We start from the raw sequence: 26,289 nt of genomic DNA on the forward strand, positions 1-26,289 counted from the left end.
AAATCAAAAACTACCTAAAGACAAATGACAAAAAAAATGACGATCCAAAACCTATGGGATGCAGCAAAAGCAGTTCTAAGAGGGAATTTTATAGCAATACAATCCTACCTCAAGAAACAAGAAAAATCTCAAATAAACAATCTAACCTTACACCTAAAGGAACTAGAGAAAGAAAAACGAACAAAACCCAAAGTTAGCAGAAGGAAAGAAATCATAAAGGTCAGAGCAGAAGTAAATGAAATAGAAACAAAGAAAGCAATAGCAAAGATCAATAAAACTAAAGCTGGTTCTTTGAGAAGATAAGCAAAATTGATAAACCTTTAGCCAGACTCATCAAGAAAAAGAGGGAGAGAACCCAAATCAATAAAACTATAAATGAAAAAGGAGAAGTTACAATGGACACCGCAGAAATACAAAACATCATAAGAGACTACTACAAGCAATTCTATGCCAATAAAGTGGACAACCTGGAAGAAATGGACAAATTCTTAGAAAGGTATAACCTTCCAAGACTGAGCCAGGAAGAAATAGAAAGTATGAACAGACCAATCACAGTAATGAAATTGAAACTGTGATTAAAAATCTTCCAACAAACAAAACTCCAGGACCAGATGGCTTCACAGGTGAATTCTATCAAACATTTAGAGACGAGCTAACACCCATCCTTCTCAAACTCTTCCAAAAAATTGCAGAGGAAGGAACACTCCCAAACTCATTCTACGAGGCCACCAATCACCCTGATACCAAAACCAGACAAAGATACTACAAAAAAAGAAAATTACAGACCAATATCACTGATGAATATAGATGCAAAAATCCTCAACAAAATACTAGCAAACGGAATCCAACAACACATTAAAAGGATCATACACCATGATCAAGTGGGATTTATCCCAGGGATGCAAGGATTCTTCAATATACGCAAATCAATCAATGTGATGCACCATATTAACAAATTGAAGAATAAAACCATATGATCATCTCAATAGATGCAGAAAAAACTTCTGACAAAATTCAACACCCATTTTTTGGTAAAACCTCTTCCAGAAAGTGGGCATGGAGGGAACCTACCTCAACATAATAAAGGCCATATATGACAAACCCACAGCAAACATCATTCTCAATGGTGAAAAACTGAAAGCATTTCCTCTAAGATCCGGGAACAAGACAAGGATGTCTACTCTTGCCACTATTATTCAACATAGTTTTGGAAGTCCTAGCCATGGAAATCAGAGAAGAAAAAGAAATAAAAGGAATACAAATTGGAAAAGAAGAAGTAAAACTGTCACTGTTTTTGGATGACATGATACTATACATAGAGAATCCTAAAGATGCCACCAGAAAACTACTAGAGCTCATCAATGAATTTGGTAAAGTTGCAGGATACAAAATTAATGCACAGAAATCTCTTGCATTCCTATACACTAACAACAAAAGATCAAAAAGAGAAATCCAGGAAACAATCCCATTCACCATCACAACAAAAAGAATAAAATACCTAGGAATAAACCTACCTAAGGAGGTAAAAGACCTGTACTCAGAAAACTATAAGACACTGATGAAAAATAAAAAATGACACAAACAGATGGAGAGATATACCATGTTCTTGGATTGGAAGAATTAATATTTTGAAAATGACTCTACTACCCAAAGCAATCTACAGATTCAATGCAGTCCCTATCAAATTACCAATGGCATTTTTTACAGAACTAGAAGAAATCTTCTTAAAGTTTGTATGGAGACACAAAAGACCCCAAATAGCCAAAGCAATCTTGAGGGGAAAAAAACAGAGCTGGAGGAATCAGACTCCCTGACTTAGACTATACTACAAAGCTACAGTAATCAAGACAATATGGTACTGGCACAGAACCAGAAACATAGATCAATGGAACAGGATAGAAAGCCCAGAGATAAACCCACACACCTATGGTCATCTAATCTATGACAGAGGAGGCAAGGGTATACAATAGAGAAAAGACAGTCTCTTCAGTAAGTGGTGCTGGGAAAACTGGACAGCTACATGTAAAAGAATGAAATTAGAGCACCCCCTAACACCGTACACAAAAATCAACTCAAAATGGATTAAAGACCTAAAGGTAAGACCAGACACTATAAAACTCTTAGAGGAAAACATAGGAAGAGTACTCTTTGACATAAATCACAGCAAGATCTTTTTTGACCTACCTCCTAGATTAATGGAAATAAAAACAAAAATAAACAAATGGGACCTAATGAAACTTAAAAGCTTTTGCACAGCAAAGGAAACTATAAACAAGATGAAAAGACAACCCTCAGAATGGGGGAAAATATTTGCAAATGAATCAGCGGACAAAGGATTAATCTCCAAAATATATAAACAGCACATGTAGCTTAGTATTATAAAAAACAAACAACCCAATCAAAAAATGGGCAGAAGACCTAAATAGACATTTCTCCAAAGAAGACATACAGATGGCCAAGAAGCACATGAAAATATGCTCAACATCACTAATTATTAGAGAAATGCACATCAAAACTGCAATGAGTTATCACCTCACACCAGTTAGAGTGGTCATTATCAGAAAATCTAAAAAATGCTGGAGAGGGTGTGGAGAAAAGGGAACCCCCTTGCACTGTTTGTGGGAATGTAAATTGGTGCAGCCACTATGGAGAACAGTATGGATGTTCCTTGAAAAATTAAAAATAGAACTGCCATATGACCCAGCAATCCCACTACTGGGCATATAGCCAGAGAAAACCATAATTCAAAAAGACGCACCCCGGGCTTCCCTGGTGGCGCAGTGGTTGAGAGTCCGCCTGCCGATGCAGGGGACGCGGGTTCGTGCCCTGGTCCGGGAGGATCCCACATGCCGCGGAGCGGCTGGGTCCGTGAGCCATGGCCGCTGAGCCTGCATGTCCAGAGCCTGTGCTCCGCAACGGGAGAGGCCACAACAGTGAGAGGCCCGCGTACCGCAAAAAAAAAAAAAAAAAAGACGCACCCCAATGTTTATTGCAGCACTATTTACAATAGCCAGGTCATGGAAGCAACCTAAATGCTCATCGACAGACGAATGGATAAAGAAGATGTGGTACATATATACAATGGAATATTACTCAGCCATAAAAAGGAACGAAATGGGGTCATTTGTAGAGATGTGGATGGACCTAGAGACTGTCACACAGAGTGAAATAAGTCAGAAAGAGAAAAACAAATATATATTAATGCATATATGTGGAATCTAGAAAAATGGTACAGATGAACCAGTTTGCAAGGCAGAAATAGAGACACAGATGTAGAGAGCAAAAGTATGGACACAAAGGATGGAAAGCAGGGGTGGTGGTGGGATGAATTGGGAGATTGGAATTGACATGTATACACTAATATGTATAAAATAGATAACTAATAAGAACCTGCTGTATAAAAAATAATTTAAAAAAGTAAAATATGTTGCATAAAACATTTATTTACTTTTGGCCACATGGCTTTATTTTTATTTGCCATGGCTTGTGAGATTTTCATTCCCCGACCAGGGATTGAACCTGCACCCTCAGCAGTGAAAGAGCAGAGTCCTAACCACTGAACCACCATGGAATTCCCTAAATAGGATGTTAATTCTCTTTTAGACAAACGCTTCTGTATGCGTCTTTTTCCCAGGCTGCTGGCTGCAACCCCATCTGCGATCTCCTTGAAGGGGAATCTTCCAAGGGCATCTTCTTCAGAGCCCCATCAACACCTTCTCCCCCAAAGAGTTAACAAGATGGGGGTGAACTGACCCTTGGCCTTGTGGGCCACCAAGTTGGGGCTCCCCGTCACCCCCTCCACCCTCTGTCCCTGGGGAAGCGGCCTGACACTGCTTCCCTTGGCAGACGGGACTGTTTCTGCAGGCCACAGAGGTGTTTTGCTCGCCTTCTCTCTTGTCTCTGAAAAATGCTGGCACCCCCCAGCCCTGCAGCCAGCGAGCGAGGCCCTAACAGGGGTCAGTGCCCGGGAGAGCTGCTTCATGGCCAAGAGCTGGACCTTCCCTCCTGCTGAGAACTCAGAAGCTCTGGGCCAGGAACGGTGTCAGCAGGACACCAGGAACATTTAGATCCTCCAAGTGCCTTGGGAGTCTCCGTGTGCAGAAAAAGAAACTCTGAAAAACAGCCTCGAGGAATTTACGTTCTAACAGGGAAACAAAACAAATCCGTGTGCTCTTTGGAAGTATGGCAGGACCACCGTGATGATGACAAACGATGCAGTTAGAGGAAGCAGCGAGAGAGGAAGGAACAGGTTAGACTGGGATAGAGGTGAGGTTATTGAAGGGACAGAAGAGGTGGCTTCAAACTCATGCTGAGGAGGGTAAGGGAGCAGAAGCAGGGCGGGCAGGGAGAGGGCATTGTCTCCTGGGCACAGAGCAGCTGGGACGCAGCCTCACAGAGCAGGGCTGAAGGATCAGAAGAGGAGGGAGAAGCCTCTGGAGAAGCCTGGAAGGTGCAGCCTCGGTGAGGGTGGTGGAGAGGAGAGAATCGCAGGGGAGGTTTGTGTACACACAGCAGCAGCCCCCGGTGCTCTAGGCAAACAGGTAATTCAGTGCATAGAAATCCTGAGAAGCAGGTGTTGTGTGTGTGTGTGTGCAAAGCACATTTCAGCTTTCTAATCCCAATACTTCCTGCTCTTCAAATAAGATGGGGGTAAGGTTTAGGCAGCACCTACAGAAAATTACCAGTGGATCAGGCAAATGCCTAGAGGCTGACCAGGGCTGCTGGGGAAGCCACGGGGACAGTCTTTAACCCGGTCCTGCGAAGTCCCAGCTCATTTTCTGCTGAGACAACAACACGCGACCAGGCTGACAGAGCACAGCTTCTTGAGGAAAGAGCTTCGTGCCCTGCAGTCCAGCTCCAGCCCAGGCGTGGCCCAGGGCATGGGGCAAGGCTGGGTGGAACGAAGTTGAAGGGTGGTGAGAAGGGCAGGGGAATCTATAAACAACTCTGAGGGGAGGTCACTGAGGTCTCCAGGCCCCCTCTCTAAGACGGTTCTAGAACCGACCAGTCTCTGAGACAAACCTGAAACCAGCCCAGTTAAGGTTGGTTTCTGATAGATCTGTCCGGTCCAGTTTGAGGGCCAGAAGCTCACAGCGTGAGACCCACTGGGGGCGATGTCTGAGTCAAGCTGGGTGAGTGTTGTCTCAGCAGACCTTTGTAGACTGTAGAGAAGGGGCGTGTAGGCCAGTCGGGGGCGCCGTGACCCAGAACAGGAGCGCAGTGCTCGGCAAGCACCCCTGGGCACTCTGGGAGGCTGGGACCTGCCCCAGGAACCCAGGCGGTGGAGCAGAGGCAGGGAGGCCTCCTCCAAACCCCTGCTTTAGGACGAAGCTAAGTGCAGGGAGCCTGTTGCCGTGGAAGTTTTTCCAACCCCTGAAAAGGCGCAGGCGGTTTCCAGTGGGGGAGAGAGGGCACGCTAACCGTGAAAACCCTCTGCAGGGACTCAGGCCCCCTGGCTTGGTTTTCAGCATGGTCCCCGACCAGCTACACGACCCAGGGTTAAACGCTGAACCTCGCTCTGATGAATGAGGCTTCCTGTAAAACTGGAAGCAGCGGCCCATCTTGCAGCCTTAGGGGCAACACCAGCTAAAAGCGCGTGTAAAGAGCCTGTCGCGTCCTCACAGGGAGGCCGGGATGCCGCGTGGTCAGCTTCCCTCGGTGGTCAGTTTGCCTCGGCCCTCTCCCTTCCTCTGGAAAACAAAAGGCAGCAGGTGACCGGACTCTAAAGTAAGACCCTGAACCCTCAGGGGTCACCATCCTGGATGCCGGAGAAGGGAGAGAATGCTGTTGTTCAGCACGGTCCTCAAAGGTAGATGACTGTAGGGGAACAGATGTCCAGAGGCCTCTGAGAAAGAAGGTGAAAAAGAGAGGAAATGGTCCCCCGTAGGAACCTGTGGAGCTGGTTTCCGGGTGCCGGTCACAGGGCTCGGGAACTGGAGGGAAAAGGGAAGGATGGGTGTGGAGAAGGACCAGGGCGTGGCCCCAAATCAGTGCCCACCTGCGCCGGAAGGGCCTCGCTCAGACCCATCTTTGATCCACGGGGCGCTCTGCCTAGCTGTGGCTGGAGGATAAGCCCAGGGCTTGTCAGTGGAGGTGACCTTGGGCTCGGGGCTTCCAAAACAGGAGGAAAGATAATCCAGGCTCTTCAACTCCCCACTCATCCCATGAACCCTTAGGGCCAAGAAACAATACCAAAGATGACGGGCCAGGAACTCAGGGCTGGAAGTCAGAAACAGGGCCCAGAACTAGGCTGGGGAAAACCGAGTGTGTGTACGTACATCTGTACCTGTGCAATGGCAGTCACCGTCAGACACCTGAGAGAAGGACTGTGAGAGTCCAGACCCAGAGAGCAAAAACCAGCCTAAGAAAACAGTGTCCAAATGATGGCCTTTCTGGGGTGGGAGGGCAGGACGGAACAGTTCCTCAGGAGGGAGAATAAGCTGGCACAGACTCACCTGCTTGCTTTGGCCACGGTGACACCACCTGGTGGGCAGATCACAAAGCCGTGTGTGGGGTGGGCCGCAGGTGAGGGAGCTTCCCGCAGGCACGGAGCAAGAAGCCCTGCCGGCAGCTGGGGCGGGCTACGCAGACTGGTTCTCGGACGCCAGACCCTTACCTCCTTGGTGTATTCACAGAGTAAGAAAGAGACTGCTTTCTCTTTGTTGATCTCAACAGCCAGGGGAAGGAAGGTGCGGCCTTAAGCAAAGTCGAAATGGTAGTCACTAGGCGGCTTGAATCCATTCCTGTCCAAAGGAGTTGTATGTTATAAGCTCTCAGGCTTATGAGTTTTTGATATTTAAATTTTAAACAAAAGCCACCCTGAATAGTCACCACAGTACCTGAAATTTTTAGCACTAATAAAAGATATAAAAACATGTCAAAAAGAAAAGCAATTGAAGTCACTGTCCATGTAAATGGAGGGAAGCAGGAAGCCAGATTACTAAAAACAAGCAGATACTCCCGTTTAACTTTTTAGAAAGAAGTATATGATTTGTTTTACAGAACTAGTGACAGGCTTTACTTCCTAGTTGAGGCAATTATTAAAGTCAGTTTATATTTCCCCAGCCCACAATCAGGAATTACTGAGTAATTAATAATTATGGGGTCCATAAAAGGGGCCCTGTGCCCTGTAGGACATCACACGTGAACATGTCAGGGGAACAGCCCCCGTGAGATCAGGCCTCAGGCCCGTTTGCAGGATAGTCGGGCAAGAAGCAGAGTCAGAGTTTTCTCTTTCGGAAGCCTGGAACCCACCTCTTTCCTGGTCTTATTAAAAGTAGGACGTGATTTTTTTTTTATATATAAATTCGTTTTATTTATTTATTTGACTGCGTTGGGTCTTTGTTTCTGTGCGAGGGCTTTCTCTGATTGCGGCGAGCAGGGGCCACTCTTCATCGCGGTGCGCGGGCCTCTCACTGTCGCGGCCTCCCCTGTTGCGGAGCACAGGCTCCAGATGCGCAGGCTCAGTAGTTGTGGCTCATGGGCCCAGTTGCTCCGCGGCATGTGGGATCTTCCCAGACCAGGGCTTGAACCCGTGTCCCCTGCATTGGCAGGCAGATTCTCAACCACTGCGCCACCAGGGAAGCCCTAGGACGTGATTTTAAGTTTAAAACCACAGAGCACATCTAGCCAAGTAGTTCTCAGTTTTTCTTTTGTTAAAAGTTGTAGAGCCTATCATTCAAATGGCTACTTACTATAGAAAAATACACAAGAACCAGTAAAAACGGTTCCCTGTAGCAGGTGGGGGCATTGGGTGGAGAGGGCGGGAGGGAAGTAAGACTTCTTTTCATATAGCTTGACTTTTGAAACCTATGAATTTATTGTCTCTTTGAAAAAGTAAAACACTTTTTGAAAGCTGGAAGTTCATCGTGTAAAGTGGCTACAGCAGAGCCCCCTGGGCAGGAGACGGTGGGAGGTGAGGGGGGCAGAGGCCCTGCTCCCGTTTCTCTCGTGCTGTTTCCATTTGCTCTGCACTTGGACACCAGTGGGCCTGGCCTAATCTTACATGTTCCTTCTGGGGAAATTAAAGCCCAGGGAGCCAGGCCATCTCTCCGTCTCTCTTTCCATAGGACATATTCAAGAAGGGCTAAGTAGTACTCCATTGTATATAGGTACCACATCTTCTTTATCCATTCATCTGATTCAATATCCTGTGATAAACCATAATGGAAAAGAATATGAAAAAGAATGTATATATATGTATAACTGAGTTGCTTTGCTATATATAGCAGAAATTAACACAACACTGTAAATCAACTATACTTCAATTAAAAAATAGATTAAGAAAAAAAGAAGGGCTAAATACACTCCCCAGAAGAAAGAATACACCCAATCCTTTTTTGAAAGATTTATTTTGAATTAAAAAATAAAAGTTATCTTAACATATCTGCATTGCAGCTTCAGGGATGGAAACTTAATGAAGCCAGAAAAACAAGGTTTATCAGTTCTTGGGTCACCTGACCACCTTACAATGGATACAAAGGCACACGTGTCTTCAAACAAACTTTATTCTATTAACTCAGAACTCCCTTCCCCCAACTCTTATTTGCCCACCCTCACCAACCCCGCCCTGCCAAAAAAAAAAAAAAAAACCAAAAACATTAAATTCTCTTTTAAAACTACAGAAATAAGTGCTGAGTCAGCAAGGAACCTGGGCATGCTGCCCACTCCTGCATCCCGCTCTGCTTTGACGGCTGGCTGTCCAGAGGCTGGCTGGAGCATCCTCTACCACACCGGGGGGCTTGGACCCGGACAGCCCCACGGCATCACCCCAGCTGGGGTCGGCAGTTCCAAGGCACTGTGTCCCTTAGTCAAGGGCATCCGTGGCTAAAGCAGCCTTTCAGGAAGAGCAGGCCAAAGGCAGCAAGTCTTCCTCAAAGTCTCGAGGTGAGACCTGTGGGCAGGAGGGAGGGAGCCGGCGGTGGTCTTCTCCCCCCAAGTTACCAGCTGTCGGAAGCTTTCCTCTCCCTGGTCTCCCTGCATTCTCTCTTTCCCTTCTTCCCAGTCTCCCCCTTCCCGCTCCTTGCAAGAGTTTTATTTTAGCTTGATGGTGGGGGTTCCGAAGAAGCTACTGGCAACTCCTGGGGCTGGTCTAGGGACTCAGCCACCTCTGCGGGGACACCGTGCACTTTTGGTTTCTGCGTGTCACAGAGCCCCTCCTGGCCCTGGGAGGGCTCCCAGAGCTCCTTACTCTGGGCCTGGCTGTTCAACTTCTCTTCAGCTTCAATCTCTTCTGATGTGGGGATGGAGTTCTTCTTGGGACGACCTTTGGGTTTTGTGGGCGCTTCCTGTCCACCTTTAAGAACCTACGTGGGAGAAAAACAGTCATCAGACCTGATAAATAACTCCTTCCCTCCACTTTCCCACTCCCAAGGCCTCTAAACCATTCCTTCCCAGCAGTGAAGTCGCAAGTTATGGCAAAAAGTATTCTCCATGGGTCACCTGCAGTCTACAAAGACAGCTGCATCCATGAAAGACGCAGTGCACTTTTAGTCAATATCACTTCTATTGGTATTAAATACGATGATCATAAGCACATGAAAAAATCCAACTTCAACGACGGGGAAGGAAATGAAAATTAAAATATGAATGTGATAAGTTGACAAGTTATAAGGAAAAGACAATACTTGTAGCAAACAGGAAAATTAACACGCATATGCTAGTGTAAAAGTGTAATTGGTACAGCTTTTTCAAAAGACAATCTGAGACTGCAAATCAAAAGTCTGAAAATGTTCATACCCTTTGACACAGAAATTCCATTTCTAACAATTTAGCCTAAGGAAGTCATCAAAGACTGGGACAATGACTGATGTGCAAAAATGTTCATCACAAAATTGGTTATAATCGCAAAAATCAGTTCTAACAGCAAAAAAACATACTCTAAGGCTTCCACCGTATGATTGAATACATAATTATAGTATATGGCAAAGAGAGAACACTTGAAAACCATTACAGCCATTATATAGGAGAATGTATAACAACATGGGAAATATTATTAATATATTTTTGTGAAAAACGGGTTCTAAACCAGCATAATTTAATTTGGTGGCTAGACAACTGCACACCACCCTGTTTGTAGTCTCAGGATCATGGATAATTTAAAATTTTTTCATTGTTTTTTTTTTCTGTACTTTCTAATTTTTCAACAATGCTCATGTGTAAGTATTTCTGAAATCAGAAAAAAAAGACGTCATGAAACATGGTTTTGTAGTGTTCAAAGAGGCAGTAGTGCACAGAAGAGAGTGTTCTAGCTTTGAAAGTGGAATAACTAGATTAAATTCTAACTGTGCTCCTTATCCACTTTCTCTCTGGGACAGTCCTTGAAAGACTCTGAGCCTCAGTCTCCTAATCTGTAAAATGGGGATAAGCATACTTTCCTGCACAGGGCGATGGTGAGGGGAACCAACAGGTAATGTAGGGTAAGGGCCAGAAGTGTTCCTGAGTGTTCCAGAACCTGCCTCCCACCCTCTTTGCTTGGGTGACTCCACTGAGACAGTGCCTCTCCTGGGAGCCTGACCGGACCTCCCAAGTCCAAGTTAAATGCCCTGTGAGCATCCTATCAGAGCACTTTTCAGATACGCCTGTCACTGCATGTTTACTTGCCTGTCCCTCCCCCCCAGTCCCTGCACACAGCAGGCGTTCAACGGCTGTCATCGAATGAACTAACCTTTCTCAACAGGCCTTTCCATAGAATTGAAGAAAGATATAAAGTAAGCAAAATAATGATAACCCAATGGCCTTCACTGATTGCAAATGACTTGCACATTTATTATCCCAATTCGTGACTTACATGAGAGTCCCATGAGGTAGGCAGGGATAATTTTTAAAATATTTTTATTACTTTGGGTTATAACAGGCACTCCTTCTTCCACTGGCTCTGAGCTCTGGCTGGTGCAGCTGTTGACCTGGGCAGCTCGTGAGAAGGGCTTCAGGAGGACCTGGATTAGCAGATAATCAGAAGCGGGATGTACTTTCGCTGCTTCCACGCCTTTTGTGATCTCAGCTTCCTCATTTGAACAGAAGCTCTTTGAAGGTAACTCCTGCATCTGTCCCTTGCTTTGTGCTCCAAGCATCTAACTTGCACCTAACTTTCTATGCAGTTGTTAAATATTTACTGACTATATCTCTTTCCTCTAAGAGCAGCAGACCTCCGGGTGCTGAATTGTAAGAATGAATGTAGTAACTTGATAAACCATAAATTCTTTTTTTAGAAAAAGCTTTATTGAGATAGAATTCACATACCACACATTCCATTCATTTATAGTGCACAACTTAGTGATTTTTTGTATAGTCACAGAATTGTGCAGCTCTCATCAGAATCCGATTTTAGAACGTTTTCATCACCCCCAGAAAGAAAGCCCGTACCCGTTAGCAGCCTCTCCCCACTTCTCCCCTGCCCCCCAACCCTAGGCAACCATGACTCTGCTTTCTGTTTTTCCAGATTTGCCTGTCCTGGACATTTCACATGAAGGGAAACATACAACGTGTTGTCCTGTGTGACTGGCTTCTTTGACTTACGTTTCCAAGGTTCATCCATGTTGTGGCATGTGTCAGTACTTCATCCCTTTTTTTGGCCAAATAATATCCATGGTATGGATATACCACAATCTGCTTATCCATTCATCAGCTGACGGCCACTTGGATTGCTTCTGCCTTCTGAATACTGTGAGTAACGCTGCTGTGAACGCGGGTGTACGGATACCTGTTTCCGTGCCTGCTTTCACTTCTTTTGGGTATGTGACCAGAAGTGGAATTGCTGGGTCAAATGGTAACTCCGTGTTTAACCTTTGGAGGGATTTCCAGGCTGTTTTCCAAAGCAGCTGCCCCCTGTTCCATTCCAATCAGCAGAATATGAGGGTTCCAGTTCTGCTCATCCTCGCCAACACTTGTTATTATGTCTTTTTGATTCTAGCCATCCTAGCGGGTGTGACGTTGTACTGCATTTTATTTTTTTAATTTTTAAATTTTTTTGCGGTACTCGGGCCTCTCACTGCTGTGGCCTCTCCCGTTGCGGGGCACAGGGTCCGGACGCGCAGGCTCAGCGGCCATAGCTCACGGGCCCAGCTGCTCCGCGGCATGTGGGATCCTCCCGGACCGGGGCACGAACCCATGTCCCCTGCATCGGCAGGCGGACTCTCAACCACTGCGCCACCAGGGAAACCCTGAATTTTATTTTTTAATGGATGGGTTGGTGTCTTATGGTCGCATCTCCATTGCCTGGTGAAAGTAAGTGCTCACGAGATGAAATGAAATGGAGTCTTGTTTCCCAAAGGGGCCTGAATCCGGTTGGCCTGTGGAATGCTCTCTGAAGTTAAATGTGCGAAGTTACTTCCATTTTGTTTCATACGACATTAATAACCATCGACACCCCGCCCACGGCTGCGCCAGCAGTGCAGTGGCTGGTGGAAAACAGGTGACGTCAGAGGCAGAGGCACACGTGTCCCCCACGGGCACCGGGCGATGCTGGCACAGATGGCAGGCTGTCAGTTCGTTCACCGTCTGACGCATGAAAAGATCGTTGCTAACCAACTTAAACAATGCCTCTGCCACTCAGGAGACATTGATTTCGATGATAATGATGGACAGGGAAGGAGGTGGGTGGTGGAACTTGCACAGAAAGCAGTGAAGGGACTTGCCCAAAACCAGCCAGGGAGGGGCACGCCTGGGAACACGGCCCAGTGTTGCCAGCTCCCAAATCTGGTTCCCTTAGAGATCAATCCCCCAAAAGGTTTCATGGGTGTCTTAGTCTAGAAGTTGGGGAGCAACAGTATATTTAATTGAATCTTACTTATCCTTCAATTGCACCTTCTCCCTGAACCTGTCCCAATACCTCTCCTCTGGACTCTTATGGGGTTCTAAATCTATAAATAAACAACCAGCACTTAATTACAAGCAGCTCCTTTGCTGCTTCCTGGACCTTGCTTCTTCAACTGGATCATAAATTCCTGAAGACAGGGCTCTATTTTGTTCCATGACTTCCTATGGTGCCTAGGACGAGGCGTGGTTCACAAGAGACACTGAATACGTATCTGTTGATGCATGCAATATATGTGTGTTTGTACATGTGTCTGGCATTGCCGCGTCACTGGGAGAGCATTCGTGGGCCAGGCCGCCTCCATCTGAAAATCCTTCCACCTCGGGGGGCAAGTCCCCCCAGAGGAAATGATGAAATTTGCCCAGGAATTTTTTTCTAGGGATATAATAAATGCTGCCTTGGTGGCTTTCTTCCCATTTCCATTAATATTCATTTGCAATTTATTTATTTAGTCTTCTCTTTCTTAGCAGGCAATAGCAAGAACTAAAGTTTTCAGAAAAAAAATATTGGACAGAAACAAAATTGAGAAAACTCAAAATCTATTACCTATTATCAAAAAACACTGATTAACTAACTTTTTTTTTTTTTTTCTGAAAACTAGGTGGTAGGGGGACCTTAGTTATTTGGTAATTGTGAAAAAAAAATTCATATTCCATCCCTTGAGACACCAGGAAACATGGCTTGTGAGCAGATGCCTTAGCGAATTGTAACGTCATGCAGGCAGGCCTGAGCCTGAGAGGAGAGGGGGCCAGTGGCATCCAGCGAGGATGTGCAGAGGCCACGGTGCACATGGTCTCTAAAGAATCGGAGCAAGGCTTCTTCCCACCCTCATCCCAACCCTCCTCTCTTCTCTGGCCTTTGACCTTGACCCTTGGGGTTTACAAAACTGGAAGTGAAACCCAACTACTTTGGATTTAACTGTGCTTTTTCAAAAAAAGAGGGGTGGTAAACCATTATGAAATAGAGTTCCTCAAAATGTAGAGATGTTTATTCTTTTTTTAAAGAGATGTTTATACTAATAAGTTCATTTAAAAACCAAATATGGAAGAGCTCATCAGCTAGGCACAAGAGCAGCACTAGGGAAACCAGTCACTATACCATGCGTATCAGAGGAACCTGGGTGCTGGTTAACACCCCCTGTCCTGGGAACAGGACAGGGAAGCAGAATCCTGGAGGGGCCTCGAGTTCTGCATTTGTACCTGCCACCCAGGTTACTCTGACCCCGCCCACTAGAGCTGAGAATCACTGCATTAGGGGGACACACAGCTACAAGAGCAGATGTGCCCTGTATATCCTCTAAACAAGGAGAACTGGCTTCTAATTCTTAGCTGTTGGTGGGAGGGGGAAGGAAGTTCTTTGAAAAGTCTAGCCGGTGGGGTTAAAACCCACAACTGAGAAGCTTGGGGGCTTTCTTTTTATTTTATTTCTAATGAAACTGTGAAAAAGAATATCCTTCTGGTCAGGAAATCCAGGTCAGAAAGAAGGGCTTATCCTATTAATTCAAACAGCCTCCCTCCTAGCCAGCATCTTAAAAGGCCTTCCAATCTCTGGAGCTCAAACCACCAAATGGTCCTTCCTGCCTCCTTACCAGCCCTGTAAGAAGAATTTCTCGTGTCACGATGGGCCCGTGGTAAGACCTACTCTCTTTCTTACCATTTTCTTCCATTTCATCCTGCGGTTCTGGTACCAAGTCTTCACCTGCAGTTGAGTGAGTCCCAGAGACTGGGCCAAGTCCAACCTACAAGGCACGAGAGACAGAGGAAGGATGAGGAAGAGGGGAAAGGGCAGCAAAGGTGGGGTCCTGTTGGCTACCTCTAGGCACTGCTACCAACGCATGGACCTCCCCATTAAACCAATTCCTCCCCAAAGAGCCTTGCTTTCCTTCCAAGAATCCTATGGAGGAAACTCTGGGAAGCTAACAAACAGATGCCCAAGCCCAAGGACTGTCTACACTGGAACTGAAAAGCATTTCTGAGCCTTCACTGCAAAGCCCTCTTCCTGACCCGATAGGCTCCTTACTCTGATCCTGTACAAAAGGAAGGCTCTGCTCCAAAATCCAAACTGGGGAGAAAAGGTAAAGCCGTATTTTCCTTATCAGAATCCCGCTCATCACTCAGTCCGGCTCAAGCCCCACCTCCCGGGGGTGAGCCTGCTGCTGCCCCTCCCACCAAGCAGGTTGCCTCCTCTACCCAGGTTACCCGTCACCCAGGTGGCTCTGAGTTCTCGCCGGTCTCTGATTGCTTCACATGAGTTATTTCTGCCTCCCTAACTGAACTGCAAGAGTTGACTTCCTAACTCAACTGCTGCTTCTACGGTCGCGAAAGTGCCGACCGCACTCTGAATCCAGAACAAGGGCTCACAAATACCTTTCGATGGATTGACTCATCCACCACGGCTGCCCTCAAATGTTATGATGCCAGCTTCCAAAATAAACATTACACCCGTAGCGCCGCCTCCTTCCCATTTCACGGCTGAGCGTGGTCCTGCATTTCTCTGTAGCCTCCTGCAAAGCCCTGAATGTCAAAGCCGTTCCCGGGAAAGTATGCAGTTGGAGCTAATTCTAACAACACGGCACCTGTTTCCAGAGCACCACCACGTCCCAGGCTGTGTGCAGAGCCCCTGACATGTACCACCTCGTTTCTTCTTTTTTTTTTTTTTTAACATCTTTACTGGAGTATAGTTGCTTTACAATGGTGTGTTAGTTTCTGCTTTATAACAAAGTGAATCAGCTACATATATACATATATCCCCATATCTATCTCCTCCCTCTGCGTCTCCCTCCCACTCTCCCTGTCCCACCCCTCTAGGTGGTCACAAAGCACCGAGCTGACCTCCCTGTGCTATGTGGCTGCTTCCCACTAGCTAGTTGTTTTACATTTGGTAGTGTATCTATGTCCATGCCACCCTCTCACTTCGTCCCAGCTTACCCTTCCCCCTCCCCATGTCCTCAAGTCCATTCTCTACGTCTGCGTCTTTATGCCTTTCGTTTATTCTTTTCACGTCTGTTCCTTCCTGCTGTGAAGCAGGTATGATTATTCCCATCTTACAGATGAGAGATCTGAGGCTGAGAGAGACTAGAATCTCTCAGCGACCACGGCGAAGTCCTGTCCACCACCTGTTTTTTGTAAATAAAGTTTTATCGGAACACAGACACATTCATTCGTTTACATATTGTCTGTGGCTGCTTTCGTGCTACAACCTCAGAGCTGAGTAGTTGTGACACAGACCGCATGGCCCACAAAGCCTAAAATACCTACTCTCTGGCCCTGCACGGAAAAACTGTGCTGACCCCTGCTAGGTGGTCCTAGAGAAAGAAGTGGAGGTAGGGCTCAAGTCTGCTGACGTCTGTGTGCCTCCCCCTGTACAGGGGCTCCCTCCACTCATCGGCCTTTTGTACGAGATAGGTCTGTCGGAGGGAGGCTCTCGCTCAGGCCTTCGGGGACGCTGCATCTGAAGGAGCCGCAGACAACCCGAGCGGAGCATATAAAACGGGAAAGGGAGCCAGGCTGAGGTTGTCCACCTCAGGCCCTGAGACTGTTGGAAGTGTTGACCTGTGTTTACTGATGACAACCCCAGGTCCACCTGAGCACCCGCTGGAAGGACCACCTCTGGCTGGAAGGAGCCCACACGAGCTGCGCCCCCCCCACCCCCCGCCAAGGTCCCAACCCTGGTCCCTGGAGCAGCGTGGACTTGTCACGCAGCACCCCTGACACAGCTTGAGCAGGGCCTCCCACTTTGGGAGGCCCCGGGGTATCTGAGGGTTGAGCTGTGGATGTAACGTCCACCATCTCACAGCAGCCTGCACAGCCGCCAGCCTGGGCTGCGGGGAATCTCGGGTGCGAGTCCTCAGCTGCAACTTTCTCTAAGCTGAGGAGTAACGAGCGACATCTCACCATCAGGGAGACCAGCAGGTACAGGAGTGAAGGTTCCAGGTACAGCTCCTGGCACTCCAGGTGCAGCGGCCCAGCCCCCCTGCTGTGACCAGAGAGCCCAATTTCAATCTCCGATAATAAAAACCGTGTTCCTTCCAGGAACTTCAGCTCCTGGCTTCAGTCAGCATTCACACATATCTGTTTGTCCCAGTAAAAGGGCCACTGGAAGGTGACAGTTTTACTGAAAGTGATTAACAGACTGAAGCTAGTAAATTCCCAGTGCCAGCAGCCCTTACTCTCCCCACTAACGAAGCCCTGCTTCCCAAGGAGCTGTTCACTAAAGCATCAAGAGCCCAGGGGGCCACCCCACAGGTCTCCCAGGTCTCCCCCGGCTCCCCCTGTGCCTTCCCGGCCGGTTCACCTGAGGCCGTCAGGTGCATTAGTGAACGGAAGGTTCAAGTTCACAGCTCTGCCACCGCATGAGCAAACGAGGTGAGCTCACTTGGGAAAAATGCGCCCCTGACTCACTCTGGCTCCAGAAACATGCTTCACTGTCATCGGCCTTCTCTCATTACCTGCCACCCTTACAAATTCTCACTACCCTGCATATTCGCTTAGATGGGGTCACCCAGGAAACCGGAGAAACAAACAAAGGGGAATAGGGAGTGCACTGTGGGAGGAGGGCGTGCTCATGGCCCCGGTCACGTATGAGGTGGGGAACAGCTGGCAGGGCGGCTCAGGCTGCAGCCTCCACGCCCACCAGAGGGTTCTCCTCCCCCAGCAAGTGGATGAAGCCCGCGCAGCTCACCTGAGAGGTGCCTGGGCAGGTATCAGGAAGCCCCAGGAGGTTTAATTAGAACAAACGTTTCTGCGAAAACAATTTGCTGACTTCCAAAGCAGGCCTAAAACGTCACCTGAGCACGTTGATTCCTAAATCGGGGTGCCCACCCTTCCTGGGTGACAAGTACATGAGGCTCCCCATTACACGCTCGGGGCATCGGAGCAGCCATTCGATACCTAGAGATCCCGTTTATTAATCCCCAATTCACAGCCCTGTCTCCACTGTCTGCCCGAAGGTGCCCCAAACTGCTCACGTCCGAAACAGAACACGCTCCCCTCCAAACCCACTCTGTCCTCAGTCTTCCAGCTTCAGATAATGTTTGTCCCCCTTACCTGGTGGCCCATCCAGGAACCACAGAATTCTCAGCGCTCTTCCTCATGCCAACATCTGTCTGTTCCAGCCTCAGAACTGTTCTCCGATCTAGTCTCTCCTCTCTGCTCCCACTGTCACCACCTTATTTCAGGTGGTGACATTCAGTGACCCTCCCTGGACTCTGTCCACCTGCTTTCCCTGCTCCATCTCTTCCCTAACAGCCACCTGTGGTGCTACCAGTGTGGGGATTTGAAAAGTAAACCTGGCCATGTTGCTTCCAGCTCTTCATGGCTGCTGACGCACAGCCTACACGACAAAGTCCCTAATCTTTGGCCAGATGTACAGGGTCCTTACCGCCTCTGCAGCCTCATCTCCCACCATGCCCCCCTCCACACCTGAAGCTGGAGACGCCCGACCACCTGCAGGGCCCTCAGCACGCCCGTCGAGCCCATCTGTGCCTTTTATGTGTCGCTCCCTCTGTGGAGGGCTCTCTCCCTCCTGGGATGAAAGCTCTTTTGAAGAGGTTGCCTCCTCCGAGAAGGCTTCTCAGCCCCCGCCAACATGCTCAGCAACACCTCTGTGCTCCTGCAGCCCACGGGAACGTGCCGGCACCCACACCCGGCGTCGTGATGTCATTACCGCAGCCTCGTCCTTCCCCGTGACCTCCTCTAGAGCAGGTCTCTTGTCTGCTACTTTCTGGACCCATAATCCCTGCCACAGTGCCTGGCACACAGCCAGTGGGTGCTCAACTAACTGAATCGGTAAACAAGTTCCCTTCCATTCAGGGATCTGCAGCCTCCTCTGTCACTTAAGTTTTGATCGAACAGCTAATAAAATAGCTTAAGAGATGCATTTGAGTTTCCTTCCCTTCTCTTTAATAGGAGTAGGGTCAAGCCTGATACGGACAAGGCAGTGAGCAAAAGAAGGGAAAAAGTACCTGCAAAATCCTCCCAATAAACAGGATCACACATTAGCTCAGCCATTCCAGAGTGAGTGTGAAGGACAAGGTAAGACACACACTCTCGCAGCGTAGTTTTTTGTTAAGATGCTGAACTAAAGAAAGCGGAGAGGTATTGAAGCCTATGAGTAAAGCAGGGGTCGCAGCTGCCCTCACTGGGATCTCAGAAGGGTTTAAAGAAGGGCCCCTCTTCCAGGTCCTCTTAGATCTCAGCCAAATGCTTCTGACTTGCTATCTGTCAGATCTAGCGAGACACCTGACAGCTCCACAGTCCTGTCAACCCAGCGCGTCCAGGCAGGAGCCGGGCCGACCCACTGAGCCAGTTGGGGGTTGGAGGCTGGGGAGGGGCCTGAGGAGATCACGGACCCCAGTTGTGGGTCCAGTCCCACTGCATCTGACCCTAAGTGCAAGTGGCTTTAAACACCAAACCTGTTTCCCAATGGAGAGCCTGGGTAAGCACTGGCTAAGCTTTGCTTTGCTGGTTGTACTGGAGAAGCTAATATACAGGGATATAGTGAGACGTACAAATTCAGCAGCAGGTAGGGTCCCGGGCTGAGATGAATGCACGTGGGCTGGCTTCTGTTAAACCCAGGCTGAGGCGGCATGAGCCGAGGGATGGACAGATTCCTGCCATACTGTCCTGCACAAACTCTAGAACAGTCCTGTGGCTCTCCGTCCCACGCCGAGAACCAAAGGAGTCCCCCTGCTCAAGGGCCTTCCCGGCAGACAGTCCCCTCCCCGTGTCCTCACCTGTCTGGGGTGGACAAGTACTTCTGCTTCTGGAACTTCTTCTCCAGGCCCATGAGCTGCAGCTCGGTGAAGATGGTGCGGCTCCGGCGGGGCTTCTTCTGCCGGGGCGTGGGCTGCTCCGTCTCCGACTCGCTGCTGCCGTGGTTCTCGCCCGCAGCCTCGGCAGAGGTGGCCTCGGCGGCCGGGTGGCGGGACAGAGCCTGGGCGACTCCCGGGGTGGCGGGGACCAGGTGGGGGATGACTGTGGGCTGTCGGGTGATCACCGAGAGGAGAGGATATGCCCGAAGGGAAGCGGGGCCTGGAAGACAAGCAGGGAGGCAGGTCGCACAGGAGCCGTGGGGGAAGGGGGCCAGAGGCCTTCAGAGGACCCCGAGCCGAGACCCATCTGTCTGGCAGGGCCTCCTGTTCACAGGGACGTATAAATGGGGGAAGGCTGGGTGGGCAGGGCACACGCAGATTTGCTCAGCCTGGTCTAGTTTGAAGTGAACCTTTCCCCATCTCTCCCGTTTGAACCCCTAAATGCTGGTTTCAGAGATACGGGTCAATGGCACTGAGCAGATGGGAAGAAGTATTCAGATATAGCTAGAAACACATACTTAAGAAAGCCGGAAAGGATCTGTAATATACAGTGCACCTGAGAAGCACCTCGGGTCTTTGTAAAAATACGTGGCTGTAACTATAAATTCTCCCTGAGAAGTCTACATACCTTGAATCATAACATTTTTCAGAGCTGGAAGGATGCTTAAGGGTTATTTAATTCAACTCCCTCATTTCAGAGACAAGAAAACAGCCCCAGAAAGCCTGAGGGACTTGATGGTGTCACAGAGCTAGGAACAAGCAGACTCAGGAGTCAAACCAGGTTCTGGCTTGAAGTCCAGGGCTGTTACCACATCATGAATCACACGGATGCATCATTTAGAAGAGGAGGCCAAAAAGATTTTAATTCACGTGAAAATTCAGATCCATTACACTGGCTGCCTCTGGCACTGTGTTAAGGAGGATTCTCAGGCTGGGTCGGAGCCTGGCTGAAGAATTCGAGCTGAGGTTGATTAGCAATGTCTGTCACGGGTGTGCAGGGGTAGGGGGTGTGGTGGCCTCCACCCTAGTTTTGTGCCTCTTCTGCTTTAGGAATTTCAAGGCAAGAGGACTTTTCTGTCCAAGAATCTGTTCTGTCTTTTGTCGACTGAAAAAAATTGCACAACCTAAAAGTTGAGAATTATGTTTTATATTTTTGGACTTTCTGAGGACTTCAAGCCAGGGAGGCAGCCTCTCAGATAGCTCTGGGGGACTGCTCTGAAGAGGTGAGGGGGCACTAGGATATACAGGAGTTTTTGCAACAAAGACCAGGTGGTCAGAACATCAAAAGATTAATTCTGTTAATTAAACAGAACCATGGATAGACCTAGAGACTGTCATACAGCGTGAAGTAAGTCAGAAAGAGAAAAACAAATATTGTATAATATCACTTATATGTGGAATCTAGAAAAATGGTAGAGATGAACTTATTTACAAAGCAGAAATAGAGACACAGATGTAGAGAACAAATGTATGGATACCGAGGCGGGGAGGGAGGCGGTGGGATGAATTGGGAGATTGGGATTGACATATATACACCACTTTGTATAAAACAGATAACTAATGAGAACCTACTGTACAGCACAGGGAACTCTACTCAATGCTCAGTGGTGACCTAAATGGGAAGGAAATCCAAAAAAGAGGGGATATATGTATACATATAGCTGATTCACTGTGCTGTACAGCAGAAACTGACACAACATTGTAAAGCAACTATACTCCAATAAAAACGAAAAAAGAAAAAGAAAACAGGACGTCTCAAGTCAATGAATTTAGCGCTTTTCTATGTATGGGAAGAAAGAGTCTGGGCTCACTGAAATCATTCCTTTGATGTGCACCTCAGCTCTCTGGGGCCAGTGTCCTGTTCCTTCCCATCCTGAGTCCCCTCAGGGGGCACCGTTGGTGGGGGGGGGGGGCGGCTGCAGTGGCCGAGGGCTTGGCAGCAGGCAGCCGGGCAGCCCATTTGTCTCCACCCTGAGTTCCCTCAAGGCTCACCACCGGGGTGGAGATAGATAGTGGCTGATGGTTGATGGCTGCAACATCCTTTGTTTGCTGATACTTTAAAGTTCAAGTGAAAAAGCTCTTCCTTTTCATTGTTCCATAGTATTGGGTTTAAAATGTCACCATCATTACCTATGGAAACAGTTTTATCCCTCTGGGGCTCAGTTTTGTCATTTGTACAAGTGTGTAAAAGTAGGTAACTTCGAAGAATTTTTCAAACTCTAATATACCGATGTCACAAAAGCACATCATCCCAAGCCCATCTTGATATCTGATGAAAACAGAGAAGATTCTGTGGCTGCCCTTTGGGACTCAGCCCAGACCTGACAGCTCACTACAAGGGCAAGGTGAGCATCGGAGCCAAACATCACTCACACTCGTCCCGGGTTAAAACCAACCAAGGTCACAGAAGCACCCAGGTGCTACGTTCAAGCTCTCTCTCCTCTGGGTTGGCATTTCTCTTCTTACTCATTTCCATGCTTCTGTTTTGGACCCCAGTCATAGTTATTAAAATAGATAACTTCTCTTGTTCTTTGACTACATGTCTAGTAAGGCCCAGTAGAAACCACAAAGCTATTAAACAATAAATCACGACTTCCATTGACTCTCCAGCCAAGGCTAACACTTGAGGGTTTTTGTCATGGATTCTTTTAATGAAAAAAAAATGATATTTTATAATGAGAAAATCAGGATACCTGGGACAGTAGTTTTGGGTCTGTATACATTATGAAATGCTACTTCTCCAAAAAAGTATCTAGGTCTTCCCTGGTGGCGCAGTGGTTGGGAATCCGCCTGCCAATGCAGGGGACACAGGTTCAAGCCCTGGTCCAGGAAAATCCCACATGCCACGGAGCAGCTAAGGCCATGCGCCACAACTACTGAGCCTGCGCTCTAGAGCGTGCAAACCACAACTACTGAGCCTGCGTGCACAACTACTGAAGCCCACGCGCCTAGAGCCCATGCTCCGCAACACGAGAAGCCACCGCAATGAGAAACCTGTGCACCCCAACGAAGAGTAGCCCCTGCTCACCACAATTAGAGAAAGCCCGCGCACAGCAATGAAGACCCAATGCAGCCAAAAATAATAAATAAATCAATTAATTTTAAAAAGAATAAAGTTATGGGGCTTCCCTGGTGGCACAGTGGTTGACAGTCCACCTGCCGATGCAGGGGACGCGGGTGCGTGCCCCGGTCCAGGAAGACCCCACATGCCATGGAGCAGCTGGGCCCGTGAGCCATGGCCGCTGAGCCTGTGTGTCCAGAGCCTGTGCTCCGCAACGGGAGAGGCCACAGCAGTGAGAGGCGCAAAAAAAAAAAAAAAAAAAAAAGAATAAAGTTACAATATATTTTAAAAAGTATCTAAAAGCTTCTTATACTGCTATTTTGTTTTCATTACCAAAGTCGCACAATTTCTTATAAAAAATTTTTTAAAACAATTCAGAAATATATAAAATAAAAGTCTCCCCTCCCAGGTTTCAATCCCAAATCTTAGAGGTAGACTTCCATAATTGTTCCTGTGTATATACAGACATATATATGTTCCAAATCTAGTAATAATGTATTCTAATCTACTCAAACACATAGTTACAAAGTGTTTATTTTGTAAAATACAAACATGTCACTTTATTTTTTCTAAATGGATAGCCAACAACCCCCAGACCCTTTATTGACTAGCCCATGACTTAAAATGCCGGCCTTAAGGTACATTAAGTTCCCAATGAAATGAAGTTGGGAATTTTTGTTTATCAGAATTCTGAGAGTCTACTGGGGAATTTTAGTCACCAGGAGTCTGAGAATCTTCTGCTTTCTAGACAAGCAGCCAAACTGGGCCAAGAACCACCCTTCCCAAGGGCTGCCCTCTGTCGGGATGGTTATAAATAGGTGAGGTGCCTCTACGTGAGGGCAGTGGGTGTGCGGAATGAGGAGGGGTCGGGGAGAGAAGAGTTAGGAAATCAGGTGGATCGGAGAGGGGGGCAGATTTTTTTTGAGGCCGCCATGAGTCTGCAACTCTGGGGAGAGTGAAGGCTACTTTGAGAGGATTTCTGAAAAACATTTTAGGGGTGTACTGGGTAAAATCCTTGAATATATTCCTTTAAGTAAAAGTAAAGATCTTCCCGTTCAAGGCTTCTGTAATCAGATTTCTGTTGTCTTTGAGTATAATTCTATAGATACTGGGCCATATGGGGCCCTAGAAATAGCTGGGTTACATCATGAATGCATGTGTCTGTTTCTGGACTCTATTCTACTGAACTAATGTATGTCCTATGATAGGACCATTCCACTTTTATTATTGTAGGGTTTAGGGAGTTTTATTATCTGGCAGAACATATTTCCCCTTTTTATCTTTTCTACAGAGTTTTCTTGGCTATTGTCATTAATTAATTTTTCCAGTTGAATTTTAGAATCAACTTGTTAGTCTCTAAAAAAGCAAATCCCACTGAAAATTTATTAGACTTCCATTGACCTTATAGATTACTATCAGGAAAGATGATTCTTTTGATGATCCTTGTCTCTGGTAGGTTGAAAGAAATTGCTAGTAATTAAAAATAGCTTTTGGAAATTTATGCCATTTGGTTCCATAAAGCTTAAACCCAATGAAAACCTTCATTAAAAACCAAAAACAAAACAAAAAACTTCAGAAGAATGGTAGTGATTTAAGGCAACATTCTAATCACCAAAGTCTGTAGTTTCAGGAATCCTGACCCAATGTTCTGATGCAGATTCAGTGACAAAATTGCACCTCTCCCCAGGGGCAGAGAGCACCTTCTGATGTTGGAGATGCACCCACAAGGCCACTGGGATGCTGATAAATATTGGGGGATTCAGGAGGACCATCGTTGTAGTAAATAAATACAATTGCCGTGAAGCACTGTGTTGAGGTTTTCGTATTTGACATGTGTCCCTAAGGAAGGAACAAGCGTGGCTGGACCAGGACACAGGGTGGGTAATGCGTGTGCAGCAAAGCACTGCGTCTCCTGAGAGGCAAACCAATGGGACCAGAAAAGTGGGACCAAACGTATTCTCGCCAGCTGCTCTATGTCTTTCTTGTTTTAAAACACGACCCGATTTCCAACAAAATAGGATCGGCCCAGAGCTCTCATTTCACAGAGCACTTACACACCCGCATCTGATATTCTCACAAAACCACTGTGAGATACTCCAGCCATCTATTTATATTTTGGCTAAAAATCAAATTTAGATTTTAAAAGTAGGGGGGAATTATAACTTAGCTCATACATTGTGGGGTGGGGGACTTGGGTTACTGAGAAGCCAAATAATGTATAACACTATGTATTAAGTATGTCTTTCTCTTTTCCTGAGAATTATCACTATGTGAAAATGTTGACTAAAGACAGCTGTCCCGCCACCCTGGCTCATACATACACTTGTGAAATTCAAGCACATTATCTGCTACTGAGAGGGAGTCATGACTGTCATGAACCAAAGACTTCGTTTAAACATTTTTAGTTGACAAAAGGAGTGTAAACATGACCACAGTGAATGCATTTTCTAATAGCTGCTTTCCTTCAACCCATCCCCCGAACCAATGTTTGGCTGTGGGATGGATATCACATAACTGCGTGTAGCCTATACCTAGAATAGCTGCCCGCCAAATGTTTGGCTGTCTTGAGAATCTGTTTTTGGATTAGAAAACCTGAGCACATTCGTGGTAGGCTGATGCCCAGGGACATCCCAGGGAGCCTGGGGAGATGCGGACCATTTGGGAGGCTAAACAGAATTTTCCGTCACGTGGATTCTGCAAACTGAGTGTAGATCACGCATACGAACGCACCTGGGCCAAGCATGGGCACAGTCCAGGGTGGCAGATTCCAGGCACATCTCCCCAACATAAGTCCTCCTTCCCCACGAAGGCCAGTCGCCCCAGTTACAGCTGGACGTGAACCCCAGAGCAGAGTCCCCAAAGCACAGTGTTGGCTTCCACACACCTCCTGGGGGCTCCTCTTCCATTGCTCCAACACGCCAGTCCCCAAAATGGCTCTCCACGCCCACTATTCCGGTTGACACAAGCGAGGTCCAAATGTCTGAGTGGATAAGGATCTCTAAGCTGCCTGCTCTACTGATTTACGTCCCGGGAATGTGTGACCTGTATACCCGCAGAAAGCTTCCAAGGGACAAGCAACACACACAGAGCCACAGGTAGAGATGGTATCCCTGACGGTTAACCTGAAACAAAGACTCAGTGGAACAACTGGGTAGCTCTGGCTGAGTTTCCTGGGAAAAATCATTAAACCACCCACACCGAAGTATTCCCATCGGCTCACATCCCTGCAGACTGGCCGGTAATTTGGGGCAGTGGAAAGAACAGGACCTCACTGACTTGTGGAGTGAACTTGAGCAGGTTATCAAAACTTTCCTAGTTTCAATTTCCTCTTCTGTAAAGTAGGGCTAATAACAGTTCCCCCTGGTATCTTACTGGGAAGATTAAATGCATTAGGGTATGTGAAGTACCTGGTGGGCATTTCATCACTGTTAGTTCCCTTTCTTTTCCTCTTTTCACTTTAGTGGTTTGATGCTCTGTGAATGAGCCAAAAGAAAACAGATGGATTTTCTTATCAAGAAAGCAGACCTGCTTGTGAACTATGCAGGTGCATCTTCTTATCCTCCGTGCATTCGTATGCAAAGTAAGATGAAACAGCACTAGGAT

At 47.3% G+C, this 26,289-nt stretch overlaps 1 protein-coding gene across 1 annotated transcript in view; it reads right to left on the bottom strand.

The window, feature by feature from the left end:
* Positions 1-8,412: 8,412 nt before the first annotated feature.
* The window catches only part of BARX2 (BARX homeobox 2), a gene marked incomplete at its 5' end in the record, with an annotated part of 67,743 nt that continues 49,866 nt past the window's right edge, over positions 8,413-26,289 (bottom strand). Inside the window, 3 exons of the mRNA XM_082659528.1 lie at positions 8,413-9,305; positions 14,468-14,552; positions 19,548-19,845. Coding sequence (XP_082515654.1) covers positions 9,039-9,305; positions 14,468-14,552; positions 19,548-19,845 — 650 coding nt within the window. The 3' untranslated portion in view covers positions 8,413-9,038. The remainder of the gene's footprint in view (positions 9,306-14,467; positions 14,553-19,547; positions 19,846-26,289) is intronic.

Source organism: Grampus griseus (assembly GCF_964374135.1).
Source record: "Grampus griseus genome assembly, chromosome: 8".
Taxonomy (NCBI): domain Eukaryota; kingdom Metazoa; phylum Chordata; class Mammalia; order Artiodactyla; family Delphinidae; genus Grampus; species Grampus griseus.